Source organism: Leiobunum rupestre, chromosome 10 (assembly GCF_980474605.1).
Source record: "Leiobunum rupestre chromosome 10, qqLeiRupe1.1.hap1, whole genome shotgun sequence".
NCBI classification, from domain to species: Eukaryota; Metazoa; Arthropoda; class Arachnida; order Opiliones; family Sclerosomatidae; genus Leiobunum; species Leiobunum rupestre.
This window is the reverse complement of record NC_143393.1, coordinates 25,868,194-25,891,535: the sequence shown is the minus strand read 5'-3', so window position 1 is coordinate 25,891,535 and position 23,342 is coordinate 25,868,194. Positions and strand designations below refer to the sequence as shown.

General features: G+C 37.3%; 1 protein-coding gene and 5 long non-coding RNA genes across 6 annotated transcripts in view; 5 read left to right on the top strand and 1 right to left on the bottom strand.

The window, feature by feature from the left end:
* Positions 1–23,342, bottom strand: part of LOC149925208 (uncharacterized) — a 93,162-nt gene that overhangs the window by 10,445 nt on the left and 59,375 nt on the right. The window lies entirely within an intron of this gene.
* LOC149925215 (uncharacterized) overlaps positions 1–23,342 on the top strand; it is a 110,358-nt gene that overhangs the window by 65,323 nt on the left and 21,693 nt on the right. The window lies entirely within an intron of this gene.
* LOC149925216 (uncharacterized) overlaps positions 1–23,342 on the top strand; it is a 300,627-nt gene that overhangs the window by 264,561 nt on the left and 12,724 nt on the right. The gene's annotated exons all lie outside the window — the stretch shown is intronic.
* LOC149925219 (uncharacterized) lies at positions 10,713–11,341 on the top strand. Its single transcript, XR_016476896.1, has 3 exons — positions 10,713–10,740; positions 10,981–11,152; positions 11,236–11,341. It is a non-coding gene; the product is annotated as an uncharacterized LOC149925219 (long non-coding RNA).
* LOC149925218 (uncharacterized) lies at positions 12,606–13,258 on the top strand. Its single transcript, XR_016477099.1, has 3 exons — positions 12,606–12,829; positions 12,933–13,057; positions 13,129–13,258. It is a non-coding gene; the product is annotated as an uncharacterized LOC149925218 (long non-coding RNA).
* On the top strand, positions 13,734–14,784 carry LOC149925217 (uncharacterized). The gene is made up of 2 exons (XM_090161174.1): positions 13,734–13,934; positions 14,004–14,784. The coding sequence occupies exons 1-2, from the start codon at positions 13,784–13,786 to the stop codon at positions 14,654–14,656; spliced, it is 804 nt and encodes a 267-aa protein (XP_090017300.1). The 5' UTR covers positions 13,734–13,783; the 3' UTR covers positions 14,657–14,784.

Here is a 23,342-nt window from a genome sequence, read left to right as displayed (position 1 = left end):
CGCTGACGCTATTTTCACAACGGATCTTTACCTATAATCCAGTGGCGTATATAGGGCCCCCGCAACCCCGCGGTGCGGGGGGGCCCCGGAGTTCCAGGGGGCCCCTTTTTAGTTCGTTTTATAACCTTGCTTTTGTTCTATTCTATCACGGCACGAGCTTTTCAGTCTGTAGGAAAAGATTTTCGGTCATCATTTAAGATAAATCGAGGATAATTATTAATGAAGAAAGTCAAGAAACTTCATTAGCAGAGTTTCTTAAAAACTTGGGCAGGGGTGGCGAAATGGGGTACGCAACTGCGTACGGGTGCAAAGATTTTTGTAGGAGCAAATTTTCTAGTTCTATTAGGTAAGCATTTTTTTTATTTGTTGCAGTGGCGGTGTTAGGAAGTAGTCTTATTTTTAATAAAATAAAAATTTAACCTTCAAAATGCATCTGACACAGTTAAAAAATGTTGCAGAGTAAATTAAAGTAGAACATTCAAATATTAAATCATAAATATAAATGCATCTGTATTAGTATTATTATGCTTCCCTGAGTCCAGCGGCTACTAACGTAGTAATAACCGTCGATAGAAGTTGGACCGATTCCGTCGAAGTTTTAGCTTATCGTGTTCAGTTTTTAGATTAACTGAAACGGATTATAAGGATAGTTATTCTCTTTACTGTGTTCACTCATTTTACACTGATTTTTAAGTTCGCAAGTTCTTTTTCTTTTCTATATTTTATATTACTTCATTATTTTACATGACATTGATAATACATATTGTAAATTGTTAACCAAGTTTATTAATCTTGAATTAACCCTTTAAAATAAAAAATCTTACATAAGCTAAAGTGAAACTAAAACTATCGTTTCCCTCAAACGTTCCGTATTTTTTATGATGTAGTAGTGTGCACGACCACACAAGACGACATAATATTTGTTTAGGTAATACCATAAGTCTATATTATTGTTTCATAAGTTTGTCACTTTGGGGAATATTTTACTGAGAGCTAGTAACGGAGTGACGTCATCACAAGAAGAAAATCTCCCCCTAGCGAGGCGCTGTGAAAGACTACGTGTGACGCATTAGCAAGTGGACGCAAAACGGTGACGAACCCGTAATGCAGGCTGTCTTGTGAATAGCTCTCAGTAAACTTTAGCATGTGAAGAATAGTAAGTGTCACACTTATGTAAGAATATTATACACTTATGGTAATACTAATATACCGTTATACAGGGTGTTATGAATTGCTCTGACTGGGCATTTTTTTTCAGAAACTGCAAGAGATAGAGTTTTCGAAATTTTCCGGGTATTATTTCTAGTGTGGGATCGCTTTTAATTCTAAATTTCAGAAAAATCGGAAATAATTTCGGGTTTTCGAAAAAATATTTTTTCACCGGTAGGTGCTAGAAAAAACTTTCGATGAGAAAGTTGTAGATTGCTGTCGAAAATGTTCAAAGAAATTGGTTTCATTGGAAAAGAATACTGTTTCACGAAGATATGAGCTGATGAAAAAAACAAGCTGTCCATAGGGGCCAAAAGCCTTCGCATTTTTGTACGTAAATGAAAGAAATCACGTTAAAAGATTAAATTCCTTAAAAAAAGGACATGTAATTTTCCAAAACGCCAATTTAGACCTACAGTAGACCTAAAAACGTATCAGTAGGCCAACTACGCTCAACGGATTATCGACAAACTACGTGTGGACCACTCTCCACCAAGCTCTGCACGAATGAGACATGGAACGTAGATTTGATTTCTGCAACTGGCTAATGACCATGTCTGATGAGAACCCAAATGCTGGTGAGCGACGAGTGTTCCTTTGGGAGAGATGGGTCTTTCACCCATCATAACGCCCACATGTGGTGTGACGAAAATCCTCACTGGGGTTTTCCTCACCATCATTGACGACTCCAACTGAATGTTTGGGCTCGTTTGCTCGGGGATCGAGTTATTGGCCCATTTTTCCTCCCAGCTCGTCTTAATGGACAACGCTACTTGGCGCTTTTGCAGAACTAAATAGGCTAATAGCAGACGCTTTAGAAGATATTCCGCTGGAAGCTTACAGACAGATGTGATACCAACATGACGGCGCACCACCCTACGTACCTAGATGTGTAGTGGAGCATCTTAACAACGAGTTTCCTCTGTGTTGGGTTGGCAGGAATGGTCCCGTTCAATGTCCTGCGAGGTCTCCGGACCAAACTCCGGTGGAATTTTCTTGTGGGGGTTCATCAAAGCACAAGTTTACGGGACGCCCGTTGAGAATATCGAAGATTTGCGTCACCGAATCATTGCAGCCTTCGAACTTGTCACTCCTGATATGATTAAACGCTCGTTTCAAACCATGCTTCATCGTGTCCAAACATGTATCGTGGCAAACGGAGGTATCATAGAACCTCACTATGAATAGCTCTTTTTTTTTCGTGAAAAAGTGTTCTTTTCCAATGAAACCAAGTTCTTTGAACATTTTCGACCGCACTCTACAACTTTCTCATTGAAAGGTTTTTTCTAGCACCTACCGGTGAAAAACTATTTTTTCAAAAACCCGAAATTATTTCCGATTTTTCTGAAATTTAGGTATTAAAGCTATCCCACACTAGAAATAATACCCTGAAAATTTCGCAACTCTATCTCATGCAGTTTCTGAGAAAAAAAATGCCCAATCAGAGCAATTCAAAACACCCTGTATATAAGCCATTTTAATTCTTACTTATTCTAAGTTTCTACGTAAAATATGTTGGAAGAATATAATTTGAAACTCTTTATAGTTATTCTCTATACCGAAAGTTGAAACACGTGCAAACAATTTTATTCTGTTTAAATACATAGCCAGTGAGTCCTGCCCTGAGCTACATTTTCATAGCTAGGGGGCATCTACGAATCAAATTTTGGGACGGTTTTCGCTTTTCGGGAAGGTTGGGAGAAAAGGAAAGGTGGTGGAAGCAAAGCTTTGAAAGTGCTAAATCCCCAAAACCGTCCTTAAATACGCCATTGTTTATTAGTAGTGAACAAAAGTATCGCAAAAAGAGTCACATAAGGGGGCCCCAAAAAGAGTTGCGCGGGGGGGCCCCGAGGACCTTAGTTACGCCACTGCTAGAATCCTTTTCCTTTTTCGCCAATGACCATACAAATCGTTACGCGCATAGGACTCAAAAATCTCCGCTAGTCGCCGCTGTAAAATAATCTTGAAACGTATGATTTAGTTTAGTGTAATATAATTTGTTAAGGGCATTATTATTGGTTCAATGTATTAATTTTTATTTTATGTGTATGGATTTATCAAGAATGTATTTATTTATATTTAGGAAGAATGATTATGTTGCGACAATCGCCGGGCACGTTGAACGCCTTTCCCCCGTCTCGCGCGGGGGGAAAGACAAAACGTCACCGGCGTTCGATTTCCATCGCGTTAGGTGACGTAAATTTTAAGCACCCAATGAAATACCGGGACTATTCGTTTTATTTTAAGCGGAGGAGCGTACTGGGGGGACCAACGGGTGGATTGAGAGAAAGGCTAAAAACCGTCTCGACATAGACATTATCCCTAGGTATAAATAAATACATTCTTGGATTTATTATATAAAAAAATGTAAAATTACTAAAAAAACAAATTCTATTGTAAAAGGAACTAGCTCAAAATGCAGGTGGTCAGTTGTAAAATAGAGAGGCAAGGTGGAAAATGTCCCAGCTATCTACGTCACAAGAAGAGAGAGGGGGGAAAAGGGGAAATACGATGCAATGGCGAAATTCTAAAATATGTAATGTAGTAAAATTTCGCTTATCGGCACCTTAATTTGTGCCCGGAAAAACTGTAAACTTTCTTCTATCCCTTTTCAGTGACTTTTTCGTCTGCTACTAATTCCATTCTATCGTACACATTTTAACACCGCCAACTTTGAACTCGCGCCAGTATTGCGCGAGTGTAGTTGGCCGTGATTTTAGAAAGCAAAGTTCGACTGGGCTAGGACGTGAGGTAACTTGAATTTTGTTGTGGCAGTTTTTCGTTTTAACAAATTAGTTGTTGTAGTAAGTAATATCAAAAATTGTTTGGTTTTACCATATTCAAATGCAGTCACCGAACGACATTTTAGCAATCTCAAAAACATAAAAACTGAGAAACGCAAAAGACTTGGTTCAGAAACTAATTCTGGCCTTTTCCAACTTTAGTTACTTAATAAAGAGATGCAACGTAAAAGCTTACACAGTTGAAATTAGTTCAAGTGACCTCCACTGCTTCAGCTTTGGTTAATTTAAGTACTTAACACATTTTATTAATTAAAGTGCTATTATAACTTTTTAAGTAATGTGATATTAAACACAAGTTAAAAGTTTTAACTCTGTAATGGTTAAAAAAGTAAGTCGTCTAAAATAAATTTTACTGTTTTAGAAAAATTATATTATTTGTTAATTAATTAAAGGAGTAATTAATGCGTTTAAATTTTGTTTCCCGCGTGACTCGTGAGTGAAATTGCAGAGAAAAAAGGCTTTGAAAAGGGGAAAATTTAGCGAGGAAAATGGCTTTTAAAACCTGGAATATAGCGGAGAAAACGGCATTTAAAAATAGGGAAAATCATTTTTTTAGTTGCCAAAACACGAGCGGCTAATTCTCCGACCGGTTCGAAGAGTTTATTGGTTGCAGAGGCGAGCATGCTGCATGCGCGGCATTTATTTACGATTTTTACTTGCGCCTAGCACCTTTTTTTACGAACATACTATTAACCCAACGTGTGTGTTTGTGTGATTTGAGATGTTTCTCTATTTCTCATGCCTAATTATGCTTTCGAGCGTCCCTTTGATAACATGACCGTCAGTAAGCGATTCCCAGTGGTGTACCGGGGGGGGGGGGTATGGAATTTTACCATTTTTAGCTACCCCTTTCAAGTTTGAACTCCCAAGTTTTCTACGTTTGTTCTCATACCCGTAAGTAGGCGATTCGTGCTATTTCATCAGGGGCGCACCCGAAGAGGGAGGGTAATAGCTAACGTGTTCGGACAAAAATTTTCAAGGTCGAAATTTGGGAGTCTTTGCGACCCCGAAATAGTTCATTGTTTCATTTTTATTTTTGCTAGCACAAATTGTATACATGAAATGTAAATTTATTAGACACCTTAATAATCGACAGAAACGAATTTTAAAAGTTAAAAATCGAAAATAACCTAAAATTTAAAAAGTATATAAATATTAAACTAATATAATTACAGTACTAAAACTTTGGTAAACTTATTTGCTTAAGCAAATAAATCCATAGAAAATATAATTAAAATGAAAAATTAGCCAAATTTTCCACTAAACAAACAAAAGGTAAACAGGCCTGACAAGAGAGGGGCAAAGCCGGTACAAATTCCCGGGGTTGGGGGCCCACGTTTGGGCGCTTCTATTATACTTCTCCCGCGAACTATTGTTATTTAAAAAATAATGTAGCTCTTGGGGCCCCGAAATTATTGATTAACCTGGAACCGAGCCCACTCTCGGCGGCCCTGAAGGTAAAGGAAGACCGTTTTTTTATCAGAAATAGTGCAGCACTTCGGCACATATGCCTTCTAGGCGAAGAAAAATCGAATAATAAAATAAAAATTTTCCACCATTTAGTCAAGTTGACATGGAATAACCTCATTAGGCATTTTCTATTCATTAGGACCCATAGGATACGCCCTTAATTTTTGACGCTCTATCCAGAACACCCTGTTTGAAAATCTGACATTGCTAGCTAGGTGGCGAAATTAATTTTATGATTGTGGTCCTTTAAGCCAATAGTCTGGCCGGGTTTTTCTCTTAATCAGAATCAGCTCCGAAAACGGTTTATTTTGTCAATTTATAAAACATTTTGTAGGCGTTTGAATTAGGGTTGAGTAGTTTTGTTTTCTGAAACGCGAACTAAAATATGCGCCTTAGGTTTCAGATAAACCGATTTTTGATTAACCCTATAGTAATTATAAAAAAAACTCAAACATTGGCGCAGCGTTCAAAAACGATATTTTTGCCAATTTTACGCTCAACTTTTTGAAAAAACTGCGGTGTGTGCTATATTGATAAATAGGTATGAGACCAAGTTTCAAAGAAATTAATTTTTAATTTATTCCTTTAATATTTTGAAGTTAATGAGAATCATAATTGGGGAATTTGGTTACCGTTTCGCATACTAGAATCGCTTTAAAATTCCCTTTCGTATTGCGTGTTAGGCTTTCAGCTCTTATAAGGCAAACATTTACTTAATTTATGTTTGAAAGAAAATTTCACTTAAGCTTACAAAACATTTCGTCAGTGCAGTATCAGTGAAGCTAAGGGAATTAATTTCAAAATTGAACCGCTGTTGCCATCTAGTGCTTTTATTCGGTACTAAACATTCATAGGGTTCCCCCTTAAAGGGAGTATAACCTTTTTTGGAATTTATGAGAGAGAGTCTTTCATTACCCCAGGCGCGAAAAAGAAAAATATAATTAAAAGGATTTTTCTACAGAGCATATTCTCACCATATTTGGTTAAAAACGATTTTTAATATAAAGCTAAGGTAGCCTCTACGTGAAGAAGCAATATTTCAAAATATAGCACGTTTATAAAATAAATATATTCATAAACACTGATATATAGTTATTTCACTAGTTAGAATGGTTTTGTTTAAAAATTTATCAGTTGAATCAGTATATTTTTGAAATAAAACCTCTATATTAGCCTGATAGTAGAGGTTTAATGGGGAATTTATTGTACTATTTGTTCGTAGTAACCCGTGTGGATTTTACAAGTGTTAGGTTCAACATCCTTTTTATAAAGTTACGTTTAGTAAGTTAAACGAAATTAGCTGAATATTTCTTGAAAGTTTTGATTTCGTTAGTAAACTTAATTTTGTGGGATTTTTACAAATGCTTAACGCAGTCAGCACTATACTTACTATAGACGAAAACGTACAACCCGATTCTTTACATACATAATTTCCCGCTTCCACTACATTATTATTTTCTGCTGAATCACATTTATTTCTATAATAATGATATCCAGATTTCGACTTAAATGCTCTATTACACTTGCAAATTTTGTAAAACATATCTTTCTTGTGATACTCTAGCGTTCTCAATACATAACGCCTTTGTAATGTGACTATCGTGCAATTACAGATGTGTGTTTTTCGCGCCTTTTTGAGTATAAGACGCGAAAAACGCAACTGTGCAAGGGAGACTCTTTGAAAATTTCAGCTTCTTAGGATTATTCAAAATCAGAAATTTTTCAATTTGATTAATCTGATGGTGTACTATCCATTTCCGTCGGTTATTTTTCGGTATTCCTTCACCGAAGCTACTTCCGCCACCAGGGGTCGCAGCGCTTCCGTTCTTACATTTTAATAATTCGTGTAGTGTACTGAAGCATAATATATAAAAATATTTTCATATTATCTTAAGAGGAATTTATTTAAAAATTTGGGGTCTCTAGAATACTCTGCACCCCCTTCCCAGGTGCGCCATTGATGAAATAACGTGAGTCGCTTTCTTACGGACATGAGAACGAATGTGGAAAATTTGGGCGTTCAAACTTGAAAGTTACGTGCTAACACAATATATATCCTCTCCCCCCTCCCGGGTACGCCACTGATAGATGGTGAGTTGGCGCTCGAAATAATAATTACGACGAGATAAAAAGAAACACTTCTACACATATGTTGGGTTAATAGTATGTTCGTAAAAAAGGTACTAGGCGCCAGTAAAAATCGAAAATAAACGCTGCGCATGCTCGTCTCTGCAACCAATAAACTCTTCGAACCGGTCGGAGAATTAGCCGCTCGTGCCAAAACAGGGGAAAATCCTTTTTAAAGTTGCCAATCAGAGGGAAAATTAAGTCGGGCGAGTGGAAACACTGCAGCCAATATCCTCAGATTTTTGTTATAAAGACCCAAGAAGGGAAACTGTAGGTGTGTTGCAGTTTTGCCAATGTGTGGGATAAATCCTACATTGTGGGAATTTTCGCAATTTTTTAGACTGTGTGGGCCTTGGTGTGGGATAAAGGGATTTTTAAGCGAAAATGATTGATATTGTGGGATATTTTTACTTTAAATTTTTTTTAATTTCTTTTTGAAAAAGCACTTTTTCCGAAAACATTATCTAGATTATCTTTTGTCAGATATCTTTTTGTAATTCAAATTGAATTAAAAAGTTTGTATTTTCTAAGTGTTTTTTAATTAATTTTTTTTCCCGCGCTAGTCTACGAAACTCGAAAATGTTGGCATGTTTTCCGCTGAGATTTGGGAGGGGGCGTGGCTAAAAACGTTTTGGGGGTTTGGCTGAAAATGTTGTAAGTGCGCTGTGGGATTTGTAAGAGAGAAGTTGGGTGGTTCGCTGTCGCCAAATGAGATAGAGTTTGTGGTAGGCCTCCAAATGAGGCAAGGTTTAAAAATAAATATTAAGATTTAAATTGAAATTCGTTGACTTTCTTTGCGTTGTTAGTTAGCGAGGGGTAAGACAATCTGCGAACTCGGTGTACACTGCCGTACCTTTGACAGTGCTAAATGGAACTCGCGAACTCTTGAAAATATGTACCTTTAACAGTGCTAAATGCACGAACTCGGTGTACAGATTATCTGAGACTGTCTTACCCCTCGTTAGTTAGTTAGTCAGTCGTAGATTTTGAGAAATTAGTTTAATTATCCGGAGGGGTTTTTCAGTCGGCCACTCCAGATTGAGTCAAAGTAGGAGGGGAAGTTGGGCATCGGCCGCATCGTAGATTGGCATCCCCACAGACACCAACCCTTTTGTCGAATCAGTCGATGCTTATTAAGAACTGAAACGCTTTTAAAAATGAAACACGGACATCAGCCAAGTTATAATTGAATCGTAAAAGGAAATTGGTCTTTGAAGTTATTTTTAAATTTGAGACATAATTATGTTTTTGTTCATGTTTATAGCCATCAATATTACCTCGTAGTAATTTGATTAACGAAGAAATTAGGCAACGACCAGTTTATTGTTTCGAAATTGCCGATTTCGTAATCGCTCTACGTTACTTACGGTATTACAATAATTATGTCCTACTCTGTGAATTACATTATTTGCAATTGGAATAATTAAATGACATTTCCAATCAATGGCATTGTACAATAAGCCGGGTATTACCAATTTATTATTTTGGATAATCCGAATCACTGATTAAGTCAAACGCTGGAGTTGAAGATACCAAAACACGATTTCATGTCCTAATCACGCGAAGGCCCCTTGCTTCTTATTTAAAAAATTAAATAAAGCTACGACAATTAATATCACGAATTAAAAATAGATACTTTTTAATTATTACATTAATTATTTAAGCGGAAAGTCTTCCTAGTTTCTTTTTATGGGATACGGAGAAGTTGCTAAAACAATTCTTCTAGTTTTAATACAGGGTGTTTCCCGTGAGTAAGTCGCAAGCTCTTTTGTTTCAAATTGACCACCTCTGCGCAGTGTTCCAAAGAACCCAAATTTACATATTATGGCTCAGTACATCATACGGTCTATTATCATATAAGAACGGAATAACAGCAGCCCCTGGTGGCAGAATTCGCTGCCGTGAAGGAATATTGAAATGGATAATACACCATCAGATTAGTCAATTTAAAAATTTCAGCTTCTTCGGTATATTCACTCTCTGCGCAGACGCAATAAGAGTGAAAAATCTCGTTTAAGGCCGCAATCAGGGTATTTCTCAAAAACACGCAAGTTTCATCTAGAACTTTTATCAACAATTTTAAGAAGGCTGCCCTAATTTTAATTCCATTTAATAATTTTTGTTGATCTACGCGCAAATTTCCCAAAGGGTCATTTTCAAATTCTAAAAGAATTAGCAAAAGATAGCCCAAAGCTATTTTGGATAGAAAAGTATAACACAACTAAAACAAAAGCCAAGTTAATTTGAGTTATACTAAAATGGCAGAACTTTATTATTTTAATAGATTAGCAGTGTTCTTGGCATGGTTGATAAAAGTCCCAATTATTGTAAAAGTTTGAACTAAAATGTGCCTTTATATCTTTTAATTATTTAAAACATTTCTGATGAATATCTTACAAAAATCTAATATTAATTTCATTTGTAAGATTATCAATACTTGACAATAGTTTGTAGTAATTGTCAGACTAATATTACTTCAAAATATTAATTATTGAACTTTTGTTTTTAATTTTCTCGCTACACCGATTAAATCTGATGAATTTTATATAAAAAATTTGGTTCACGGCAGAATATCGTTGGTAAGATTTTCGGCTTGGCGTAGTTTTTTGGGAGCGATATCTTAAGGACCCAGGTTCATTAGACATTTTTGAACACGTCCTCGAGTTTACGACCTTATTATCTGAAACACCCGGTACAACACACATCATAACAATAATACTATTTTCATGAGGGTCAACAAAAAACCCCTACTTAAGAAAATCTTTCTTAAAACGTTTTGATAAGTTATGAGAAAAGTGACGTTTCTGTTTGGGCATTGCAATTCGTACGGCAAAAAACAGAAACCAAGACAATGAAATGATATCCCATCCCGATAAGCCGTCGAATCGCTGAGATCAATAACGCGCGTCGATACCGGTGTGACGATATGAGCACAGCGGATGAATATCAACATATTACTGGACGGTTTTTTTCCACACAGACGATATTTCCAAGACGCGGTACGAAGATAACCGGTTAAGTATTAAGCTAACAAGTAACTTGCCTATAAATAGTGGTGGCTTTCAATATCCAAAATCACTTCCAACTCTCTCAAAGGAACCTCGAAGTAGTCTCGAATCCAACTTCCATCGTAAGTGTTCAATTTTCAGAATATTTTCAACTTCTAAATTGAGAAAAACCATAGTTTTAATCTCATCGAAAGTTAGTTAATTTGTTTAATTGAAAGTTACACTTTTTAAAGAAATAATATTTTTCACCGTAGAATAGGCTACATATTTATACCCTGCCCTATCTTTAAATGAGATTAGTGTACACCACTGAATTTACATTTAACCTCAGGTTAATAATTTTCCCCCAATTTTTTCGGAAGATGAAATCCATCTTCGTTTTCGTTATTGTCGTCGCCCTGATGTCCTGCGCATTTTGCCGACCCCAGGACAGCCCAGGAGCCCCCGCCCCTGGAGAACCAGGCAAGGAAGGACAGGACAGATTCTTCTTCGGAAATCACGGACTTCAACTCGGAAACAGCAACGGAGGAGGAGGTCAGATAGTCTCTTATTTAAAATGTTCACCACTTCATTATTTCGTTATGTATATTAATTGTTTTCTCGTAATAATTCCGCAGGTTACAATGGCGGTGGATTTCCCTTTCCCCAATTCGGTGGGTTCCCTTGGGGAAAATGATCTCTTCAAATAGTCCACATTTCTTCATTATTGGTTTTATATTCGTGTCAAACAAATGTAATATTTACAATCAATTAAATTTGTATATTTTGCTTTAAAATAAATTGAATAAATTATAAACTGGTTTGAAACATTATTTAAGCGAAATTATGCTTAGCCCTCCGTGTTTAATTTTGAGCCTTTAACCCCCATTCTTCGTGGGGCAGAGGTGACGGGGGCGGCAAGAGTGTGGGAGAAAAAAGAAAGCGTGTTTACAACTGGCGCAATGATGAGAGCTGGAAGAGGCAAAGGCTTTAATTGTCAATCTTTCTATTCCTACTTAAGTTTAAAAATTAAACCGTGAAATATTTATTATTTGAAATTTAACCAATCAATATTAACAATAATTTATTTAAATAAACTAAAGGAGAATGTGTAGTCGATCCGCGGATATCATGGCCTAGTTTACGTCCAAAAAGAATATGGGGAAAGATCCGAGCACGAATTTCCGCTAAATCGTCGGCGGGAATTTCGAATTTCGGTCTGAGGCTGTTTACGATTGAATTTCTAATATACCGGCGCGCGTTATATAATTTTGGGAAATACCGACAATTGCGTTTTATTTCAAAGTGATAATTAATTAACCCAGATTAGATTTAAAAACAGTTCTTATTAATTTATTTTTAGTATTACAACGAGGCATACCTAAAGTCTAGAACGGTTATGGCCGAGATTACCACGTTGAGGTATATAAACGTGCAATTTGATGATTGTTTAGGAGCATAGTACTAAAAGTACGCTATAATGAAGCTTAAAAATATTAATCTACATTCAATATTTATTGATCACTTTGAAATTTACGCAATAGACATTTCTAAAATGGATTAATATAACTCGCGCACGTACCGTTAGAAATTCAACTGGAAATAGGCGTAATTTGAAATTCTCGCCGATGATTTACCGGAAAGTTGAGCTTGTATCTTTCCGCCAAATGTACTACATGTAGATATTTTTCCTTTCTTAACCTCAACTGAGTACAGTCAATCTTTCTAAGTAGAAATAAGTACCTTCTTGATATAAACGTCTATCAACTCAACCATCTATTCTAAGTTAGCAATTTTTTATTCTACGGTACAATCGTATGGTAAATAATATAAGATATGGCAAAATTTTACCCCAAATCACGAACAAAATATTTGCTTTTGACTGTAACGCCAATATTCAAATTTGTCAAAAAGACTAAAAAGCGAATTAATATTTCCATTCCGAAAAGTAAACAAAAGTTAATTTAATATTATTCATCGCTCGCTGTTTTCTATACAAACGAAGCGAAAGTCCGGTTTGGCAGAACGCTTATCAATTACTGATAACGAGTGTTGAAATTTTAGTTTTGGAAAACCCTGGCTAATTTCGGCGTATAAATAAACACGCGCAGTGCTCAACTAGTAAAGGATCTTCTCCAGCGAATGAAACGTCCTCACTTTTGTCGCCCACTCGTCCGCAGCGAACGCTAAGAGACTCGGATACGTTTTAGAAATTAATAGTCATCTTAATACGTAAGTAAACCCTAATTTTTAGCTTAACGCGTTAATGCTGGAGTACCTAAGACCCAGTATTTTAAATCTTTTTCGTAATTCTAACGTTGATTTTTCTCCAAAGGGAAATATGGGAGCATGCGGAACGATTCTAATCTTCGTGTTGTTCGTGGCTTTTCTGAAGTGGCTTACACCGATCAGAAGATTTTAATATGGACTGATGCCCCAAAGAAATGAGAAGAACAAATGGTTAGCATTTTAACTTGGCGCTTATTTTAGTAATAATTCTTTATTTAATTATACGAGTGTTTACTTTTTAGGATCACCTTTTGCCGCAAAACGTGAGCGGGTATTTAATTATCTCACCATGACAATCTGTTTTAACAATTTATGTCTATTTATTAAATATAATACTTGTATGTTTTAACTCAATAGTCTACGGCATTAAAACTCATTTTATAAATTAAATTTCCTTGTTTTACATAAAATAAGCCTATTTCAAGTTCTACATACCCACAAAACCTATATTTAGCTAAATTTAGAATTCAGATTAACAGAGTCTGTTTGCCTCTCGATTTCCGCGAGTAAAACCACACCCTTAAGGTTTCCTCTTTTCGGCCACCGGTGGGGAGACGGGGAATCTCGAAAACCCTCGCTATAGTTTAGAATTCCCATTATCTGCTAACACGAATGCTTTCTTTGCCAGACCCATTGCAACATATTTGACGAAATGGTATTTACAGATTTCAGTTTCTCAATAAACAAACGGCTCTTTAATCTCGGAAATTGAAAATTCTGTTCAATATCGAGATGCGTCGTGTTTTTCCACTAAGGTCGAGGGTCGACCTCCAGTTATCTTAATTAAATAAAGATACGTTTCCCAAGAGGACAGGCTTTTAATTCCAAATCGAAGTATTAATAAGACGGTCGCTTTTTGTAAGGCTGTAGCTCAAACCACGGCGAAATATTGTGAAAATGTTCGGGACTCTGAAGATTTATTTTATTTTACTGGTTTTGATAAAATGCGCAGTTTCATTGCTACCAGAAGAAGGCGTCATTGAAGGCATGGGAAAATTCCTATCGAAGAACCGCAATATTCACATTGGAAATGTCAATGTCCCTAATGGTAAGCAGGCTGAGTCTGGATTTGTCTATATATTATGATATATTATTTATTCTGATCTGTAATTCGAAGGTTATCCACGTTTTCCTGGAAATCACCCTATGCCATATCCTGTACCACCTTATCCATTACCATCCATGCCTTACCCCATGCCACCCCGGTCTTACCCCATGCCATCCGGGCCTTACCCCATGCCATCCGGGCCTTACCCCATGCCATCCGGGCCTTACCCCATGCCATCTGGGCCTTACCCCATGTCATTCGGGTCTTACCCTATGCCATCTGGGCCTTACCCAGCATCCGCTCCTTACCCGCAACAGCAACAACCTAATTCGGGTCAGCCAGTTTTGGAGCAATGGCCTCAATCAGAAGTATTACCAGTTCCGGTAACCGGAATTCAACCCATTTTCGGCAAAGAAGCGCAACCCAGCTTCGAAACCCAAGGATTAAATCTCGTTAACGGAAGCCAGCCCAATAGCCAACAACATCCCGTCATCACGACCGGAACTGACTCGTCGGAAATCAACTCGGAAGGGATGCCGGTGGTGAACATCGAGAGTCCGAAAGTGATCAATTACATGGGACTCCCGATGGTCATCCAGGATGAACACCATACAGCTAGCGACGAAATGATCTTGCCTGAGAACGCGCACCTTGAAAACAACTTCGGCAAAGGCCCCTTGTCCGATTTGATGGAAATGGGCAAATTGTTACTTGGATATTAAATATTACCAGAGGTTTAAAATAAATCTCTAGGGAATATTCAAATATAGATACTTCTCTCGGGGGTGAAATTATATATATATACTTCTGATATTAAGCGATAATGTATACGAAAGAAATATAGAATGCCATTGTGATATTGTGAATTAGAACTGTTAATAATTGATTGTGTTATTTTGAATTTGAAAATTTTCCAAAATAAATGACCAGAAGAAAAAAGCCTAACTTCCAAAACATCTTTTTCATTTTTAGAACAATTGCTTACAGGAAATATCTATTTACCGCTAGATAGCAAATCTCCTAACCGCTAACCTAACCCCGATTTTCAGTGGTAAATAAGCTACGTTCACACTTACCCCTAAATTCGCTTCCTTAAGATAACTGGTTTTTAAAACCAAAGTGAGAAATAGCTTCTTGTTGGTTCGGGAAGCAACTCGTCCAAGTCGGTTCGCTTAGAATCGCTTTCAAAACGACAAGGCGGGGAAGTAAAATTGCTCGTATTTTCAAAAATGATGGGGATAAAATTCTAAATAATGTCAAATAATATTACTATATGTATAGTAAACATGATTAACCTTTGGGATACATTTTAGTATTTTCAAAATTCTAGTCGTAATTTGAAATGGCGTTAAGCCTTGGCTATAAGCGAACCGGGGTGAAGCGATTTCGCACGTGTTAACCAAGAATTATCGTAGGCGGTCAAAACTGGCATTCAAACCGACCTAAACTGGGTTTTAGGCTCTAGTGTGAACGTGGCTATAGTCAAGGGGGGCTCACGCTCTGTATCGCGTCGGTCGCCCGTATTATTTCAACTGAAAGAGGAAACGCTGTTTAGTTTTACGTCACAAGATGTGGAGATGCCGGTAGAGCTATTATTTTTAGCAGGCATATATAACGGCTCTTTCTGTCTGTCTTTCTTCATTCAACTCCCTCTAGCTCTCGGAGTCTCGGTATATTATTTTCTCTACGTTTTATCCCGCATTTTTAAGAACCTTTGTTTTAGCAAGGGTGTTAAAAGTGCTTAAGAGTTTCTTCATAAATATTATATCTATAGTTTCATCCGAAAATACTAAATAGTTATATTGGACACAATTTAATTTAAATTCAATATAGTCAGGTCCCTCTTTCGCACTGGGCACTCTGGGCACGTTCCCAGGGCCCCGCGATCGATAGGGGCCCCCTGGTTCCTGCCAGATCATCAAACGATAATGACTGACTACAATACAGACTTGCTTATTAGCTATTGCATGCGCGAAGCTGCTCTACTCTCGCCCGAAAATCAGGCTTTCCGATTTAAGTTTAAGTTGATTAAACTAACAAGGAGACTACCCGAGGTGGTTATCTCCGATTTTGTTCAAACTCGGGTGGTAAGTATACCTTCATGTAACTTGAAAATCCCTAAAAGGGTGGACAAGAATGGGCTTTCGTTTTTCCATGGCAACCAAAAATGTTTTTCACAACTTAAAAACAGTTTTTCTCTATGAAAATTAACATGGGAAAATCGAAGATTTTAAGGGTCCCCCCTAACAATTTTTTTCAAAAATTTAAAAAAGGTTCATCAATTAGATACATAATTCAGATCATGGCTAAATCTCGTACATTTGGACCAATATATGTCAATTTTGGTAAATATGAGAAAATATACATATATTGGGTAAATAAGAGGAATCAGTTTTTAAGTTGTGAAAAACATTTTTGGTTGCCATTTCAAAACGAAAGCCCATTCTTGTCCACCCTTTTAGGGATTTTCAAGTTACATGAAGGTCTACTTACCACCCGAGTTTGAACCAAATAGGAGATAAACACCTCGGGTAGTCTCCTTGTAAGTTTTGAGAGTAAAAGTATTCTGAAAAATTAATCATTTCTTAACATAATTCCAAATGGAACTAGTAGTTTCGTCTATTATAAAATATAGCGATATAGTTCCGTCCTCGGTTCCGTGACATTCTAAATTACACAAGTTCTGACTTTTCGTCTTTAAGGAGCTTTGTCAAAACTTTCATTCGAAACATTAATATATTGTTTGGGTAAGTTTTTTATTGTATCTAAAATAACTAAGCCTAACACGGTTTGTAATTGTTTAATGAGTTTTAAGTTTGTTTCGTATTATACGAATCGTATAAAGCTTCTGAGATTTTCGCTTGGAATTAGGGCCTTGGCAGAGTAACTTTTGTGAATTATATTATATTATCTATTTAATGTGACTGTAAAGAAATAAAAATAAATCTAGAACTTTGCTTATCGACTTACTTTGTCTATTCTAACAAAATAGTGCTCTGTCAAGGTCATAGGGGCCCCATTATCCTAATGTGCCCAGGCCTCCAATAGGTTAAATCACGGCCAACTTTGATCACGCGCTTTTCGCGCTACTACGGCCAACACATTCGTCGAAATTCCGCTAGCAAGGATTTTCCCCTTATAAACTGTACTATAATGTGTAGGAGTTCAGCGCCACGCTCGGTGGTTATATTGTCCCCAATGTAAAAACTATACTAAAAATAATAATCCGCTAGGGGCGCTGACGTCATACACATCTTTTGCTCATAGGTTAACACAGGAACGTCAACGAATGAGATGGCCGCTGTAGCGCGAGAGATGCGCGATAAATCAAAGTTGGCCGTGGTTAAATACGGCCCTGTATTATACTGGGCCGTCTTTAAATGACACTAGACATTTCAGCTCAAACAAATTCACTGGCTAGGGATACCAGATTATCAACCGAAAAGCCGCCAATTTTTATTTTTTGAAGCCCAAAAACTGTCGATTTTCCTAAAATCAAGCCAAAAATTTACCGCGAAAATTTTAAAATTAAATGAAATTAATTTTAAGTAATGGGTTTTTGGCGCATGGCGGTATTCTCAGTATAAAAAAAACTAAAAAACCTAATTTCCCGCCAACAGCCAACCAAAGGTTCTTAAACATGCTTATTTATTTATTTATTTATTTACAGATAATATTTTCGAAAAGAAGCCCAATTGGCTGTTTTCCAGCCCAATATGGCATCCCAGTCACGGGCTTGCTTGGATCGCTTCTCTCACTCGAGTCGTGAAGGCGGCGAGCAGATTTGCCAGAATAATATTTTAGATCTCGCCCAAACCAACTTTAAAACCAGCCCAAATTCCTGCACAAGCCAAAATCGGATTAACCCCAAAAGAGCCCAAATTCCCGCCCAAGAAAAATTGCCGATTTCTGCTATAGAACGGGAATTGGCGCGTTATTTGAAAATAATTTTGGACGCGTTATTCAGTAAAGATACTAATTTATTGAAAACATCACAGTTTGCAATGCTAGTTACAGCTTATATTTTCTAGGAACGTTGATTCCCGTTATGAAGGATGGGGTTGAAAGGGGGAAAACCGGTACCCCGTTACTTCGCCTCGATTTTTTGGCACCAGCCCGAAAAACCACCTCCCGCCCAGAGGTTTTTTCCCCGCAACAGCCTCCGCAAAGCCGCCCAATTTGGGCGCAAAACCGCCCATCTGGCAACTCTGGCCGAGGCATCTTGTTCGTTTTTCCCGACAACTTGTGAGGTCACACGGGCGCTTTCCTCTATCCAAAACAAAGCTTTATATTCTTTGTCCAAAACGTCTTCCCCCAAATTTCAGAGAGAGAGAACCCCGCGTAAGCCAACTTTATTGTGCGCTTAAAGGCACACTGTCAAGGTACATGTACATGGCCCCGGAACTAGCTTTCTTTAAACGAAAATATTTTTATAAAATGCTAGTTCCTGGGCGTAAAGATTTACTTACTCAAAGAAAAAACAAGAATAGTTATATGATAAAAACTTGCACTGGCTAAAGCTGCTAGTGATAGATCCTTCTTAGGTGAAAGTGGAACTTAGTTCTAGCGCGTCGCATCGCGACGGTGGCGCCGACTGGATTCAAAAAAAGGAAGCTCAACATCGATTTAAAAAAAATGCCCTTGACAGTGTGCCTTTAAGCATTTTTAAGAACCTTGGTAAATAGTGATCCCTTAAAGCCCGCCTATTTACAACCGAGGGCGGGGTAAATAGCATAGGCCTGCTCATTTTTTGCTTTTAGTATAAGTTTGGGAATTTCTAAAAAATCCTAATTTTAGCCCCTGGTTTCATATCCCCCTGTGTGTTTGTGGGGTTTCGATTCCGAATTTTATTGTCGGATCGGGTTCTGTTACTTCAAAAGTTCAAACTCGAGCAAAACCGATGGGAAGTCTATCATTTGGTTTCCGTAACACGCTGTGTGTGTTAATAGACCATTCAATAAAATACTACATACGTGGTTATTTTCTTTTGTGTATAGAGAAGCAGAAGCTTTGGCCCGATTTTTCATGAACTAGGGAGGCTCAAAAAAAGATTCCTTGGCAAACCTGCCAACCTAGTTGTCTAGATAAATACTGGATTTTTTATTAATTAATTAATTTTAATAATATTATAAAAACCATAAGAAATAGTTATTAACTATGTCACATTGATTTTAAAAATAGTTCAGTTATGGACTTACTATGTTTTTAAATATACTATCTTCACATAGGCTACCTTAGCTATACTTTGGAAATCGACTTTATGGGTGACGTTTGAGGAAATACTAATCAAATAAAAATTAGCGTAAGCAAAATTTTTAAATCCAAAGAATTAAAAAGTTAGCTAGTCCTACTGAAGTAGCGCTATGTTGTCTTTGTGAAAGTGTTTGATCTGTTTAGCTAGGAATTTATAGAAAGGTCTATTAGCCCAAAAGTAAAAAATGCGAGTAAGAAGTACACCGGACATATGACCAGCCTTGGAAATAACGGTGGTCAGGTGGTCAAAGACCAGTAAATTAATTGATCAGACCAGTTTATTCATTCAAAATTTGGGGGGTCACTGGTCACCGTGTCCAGTTTATTAATTCGAAATAATAACAAAAAAAACAGAAGGTGACCAGTTTAATAATTCCAAATAATAGGATATGACCTATAAATTCAAGGTTTATATCAATTTGGATTTCCCTATTCACTGGATTTCTATGTACAGCGACTCCTCTTACTACCGCCGGGGCCGCCCGTCGAGGTTTTATGTAGAGTCCCTTCGCTCGCATCCCTCGAACGAGTCGAACTATCTAACACCCCTCTGGCCTCAAACCCTCAATCCCCTAAGTCTCGCTTTCCCCCGAGTTCGGTAGGTTACCTGGCTACGCGGTAACGGACCGGGGACGCTGGAGTTACGGGGCCTAGAGAAAGAGAGGTAATACAGTAAATTACGAGGGTCTTCTAGGCTCTGGTAGTAGTCTTAGGTGAGATATTGTACTATTCTGGTCGTACTCGTAAAATAAAGTTAACTATTTTAAATACGTGTAAAGTTAATGTTACCAACATAATCTAACTTCTAAACATGTAGTATATGTTTTTTTAGGCATATAAATGACATCAGAACATTTTATATAAGACCAGTTTAATAATTCATAAGCAAGGGGGTCACTGGTCATAAGGACCAGTTTAATAATTCATATGCTAGGGGGTCAGTGGTCATAAGGACCAGTTTAAAAAAAAACCTTATTTCCAAGGCTGCATATGACCAAGAGAAACAAGTTCGCCAAGAAGGCGATAATATTATTTCGGTGCCCGTGTTATATTGAAACAGGGAACATCAAACGATCAATCAATAATAATAATCGTCGTCGCCTTTCGAGCTGGCCGCGTTTCTGATAGAGAAACGAATCGGTAATTGGCCCTAGTAATTTACGCGGAAAATTACCCTGGTAACAGTATTTTATAATTTTTCCAGGTAAATTACGAAAATAGTAATTACCTTCATATTCGTGTATCACTGTTTCTTAAACCGTAACCGACGCGATATTTAATAACACCAAACTGATTCTTTCTAAATTACCTTCAGGTTTTAAAATATTAAAAAACAAACACCTTTTGATAAATAAAATTCTAAATAATTTGTGAAATAAAAAATATATTGACCAGTTGAAAAGGTACTTTAGGTTTCCACTAGCGTTGGTCTCAAGGTATTTTATTTTACGGCCGAAAAAAATGCACTTGTCAAAGTTAGTGTAAACCTAGCTTAACCGTAAATTACGTTTAAAATTACCGCGTAATTGACTGGTTTCCAAAATTACGGTAATTTAAGAAAGTTCTCTTAAGTTTCTGAGCTATTAATAGGCTGTAGGTGCCACTCGTATCCCTCTCTATCTCTTATAAAAACTTTTTGTAGACCCGGAGAACATTTTGGCGTGTTTCTTTCTTCAGCATATATGGAGATGGAAAGGTTTTTGATTGGGTATAGACCTCTTTCAAAATAGAAACTTCCCAAGTATCGATAGATTCTCGCGCTAGAATAGAATTCCGGGGAGATAAATGTGTTTTTAAATATTAATTAGGCTTCGTTCAACTTTTACAACGCAATTAAGCCGATATTTGGACAAGCTTGGCGCTTCCCCTTTAATATCGAAGCAGTACGCGTCACATTTAACTTGTGACCAGAAGTAACAAATAAGTGTGACGCTGATCGAAGCAGTACGCACCGCTTTCCGCGTATGCCTAGAATTAATAAATAAGTGTGAGATTAATCAAAACTGTATCACGTATCCCGGTGAACTTGGTATAGGGATAGAAACAAAAAATAAACCTTCAATCCCAAATTTTTATGTGCCACACTTAATTACTTCTTACTTTTGGCCTCACGAAAGAAAGAAAATTCTATGTGTAAAATTTGTTTCCTACTTTTGATCCTACTACGGCGGCGACGGTTCCCAACCCCCGTCTAATATTTCGCCCCCCCCCCCCACACTTTTCTAAAAAGCCTAAAGAAAATTATTTAAAATTTTATGTAAGGAGGAAGTGAAATGTTAATATCTTATTCCCCTTTTATACAAAATGCACCAATCATATATTTTCGTAATCAGAATGCGATCTCCGTGTACACTATAGGTCCAAATGTATAAAAGGAAAAAAATATTTCAAACCCTAAAGAAAATTATTTAAATTTTTATGTAAAGAAGACGTGAAATGTTTTAGCCTTACACAACCGTTATCCCCCCGTTTTATACAAAAACATCCCAACTTTTAATAAATTTTTACTATTATACGTAAATATACTCGTAAATATATTTCAGGACTCACGGTTCGTGGTTTAAATCCAGCATACGATGTTCGTGTACACTATAGGACCAAATGTTTTTCCTTAGGTTATTATTTGTCCGCCATGTTTCATACAACGCAAAAACAGCTGTTTGACAATTTCCAAATTGCAAATGGAATAAGCCTTTCTATAAAGTCATTATGCTTGCCGAACTTGTTTTAAAGGCACACTGTCAGGGGCATTTTTTTTACATCGATGTTGAGCTTCCTTTTTTTTTTAATCCAGTCGGCGCCACCGTCGCGATGCGACGCGCTAGAATTAAGTTCCATTTTCACCTAAGAAGGATCTATCACTAGCAGCTTTAGCCAGTGCAAGTTATTATCATATAACTATTATTTTTATTTATTTGAGTAAGTAAATCTTTACGCCCAGGAACTAGCATTTTATAAAAATATTTTCGTTTAAAGAAAGCTAGTTCCGGGGCCATGTACCTTGACAGTGTGCCTTTAATGTATCGCTTTCTTCACGAGATACGTAGGAGTTCAGTTCAGTTTTGAAGGTAAGATCTTTATCGCGATCTTTATAAAAATAGTCAATAGGCCTTTCTATAAAGTAACATTGACCTTCTTGTTTAGATGTATCGGGCGCGTCACTCGTGACGTAGAAGTGACGTTTCACTATGATAGCCAAATAAAATTCGACGAGTCGCCCTTTTTATAATAAAAAGGGCGACTCGTCGAATTTTATTTGGCTATCATAGTGAAACGTCACTTCTACGTCACGAGTGACGCGCCCGATACATCTAAACAAGAAGGTCAATGTTACTTTATAGAAAGGCCGATTGAGTACGGCGTAACACACGGGGAAACAGCTCTTTAGGTACACCATTTACAAAGCCGAAATGTCTTCAAAACTTAACGTCCTCGGCCTTCCCCAAAACAAAGCTATAATTTGTTCTGGCCATTCATCAAGCGGCCCTACCAAGTCAACGATTTCAAGCCACAAATGATCCATTCTAAATATGGTTATACCCAGGTGCAGAAATTGAACGAATCAAGTAGATTAGCGAGTGACTTGTAATGGCCAAAAAAAGCGACAAAAATCCCCAAAATGTACCAGAACAGATAAAATTTAACTACGCGCGTGCACCGCTGGTCAAGAAGGAGCTGCAAAAAGGGGGAGTAATGAAAAATGAAAACGGGAGTGGGGAGAGGGGTTTTATTCTAAAAACCAAATTGAATTCGCCCAGTTAAAAGAGTTCAGTTACCACGCGACCTGACCCCCTCCGAATATATTGGCCCCACTACAAACAACAGAACGAAAAGAAGTAGAGAGACGGCGAAAGGGAATCGGAGGTTTGTGTCGAAAACTCGAAACTAATTGTTCGGCTTCAACAAAGCTTTCTAAGCGAGCCATTTAGACATTTAGACCCAAGTTTAGACTCTATCGAAAGCAGGATTTGAACTCGGGGCCATCTGATTTCGAAGAGGGTACGCACTGCCACCTCAGTAACGAAGCGAAAGGCAGTCTCGGTTTCCCTCTGCCAAAGGGGCAAATATTTGTTCGGATTATTTTTAATGATAGAAGGTGTCAAGAGGTGGCGTTAGTAGTTGTAGGAAGCTATGTCGTCTGCTTATAAACTCCGT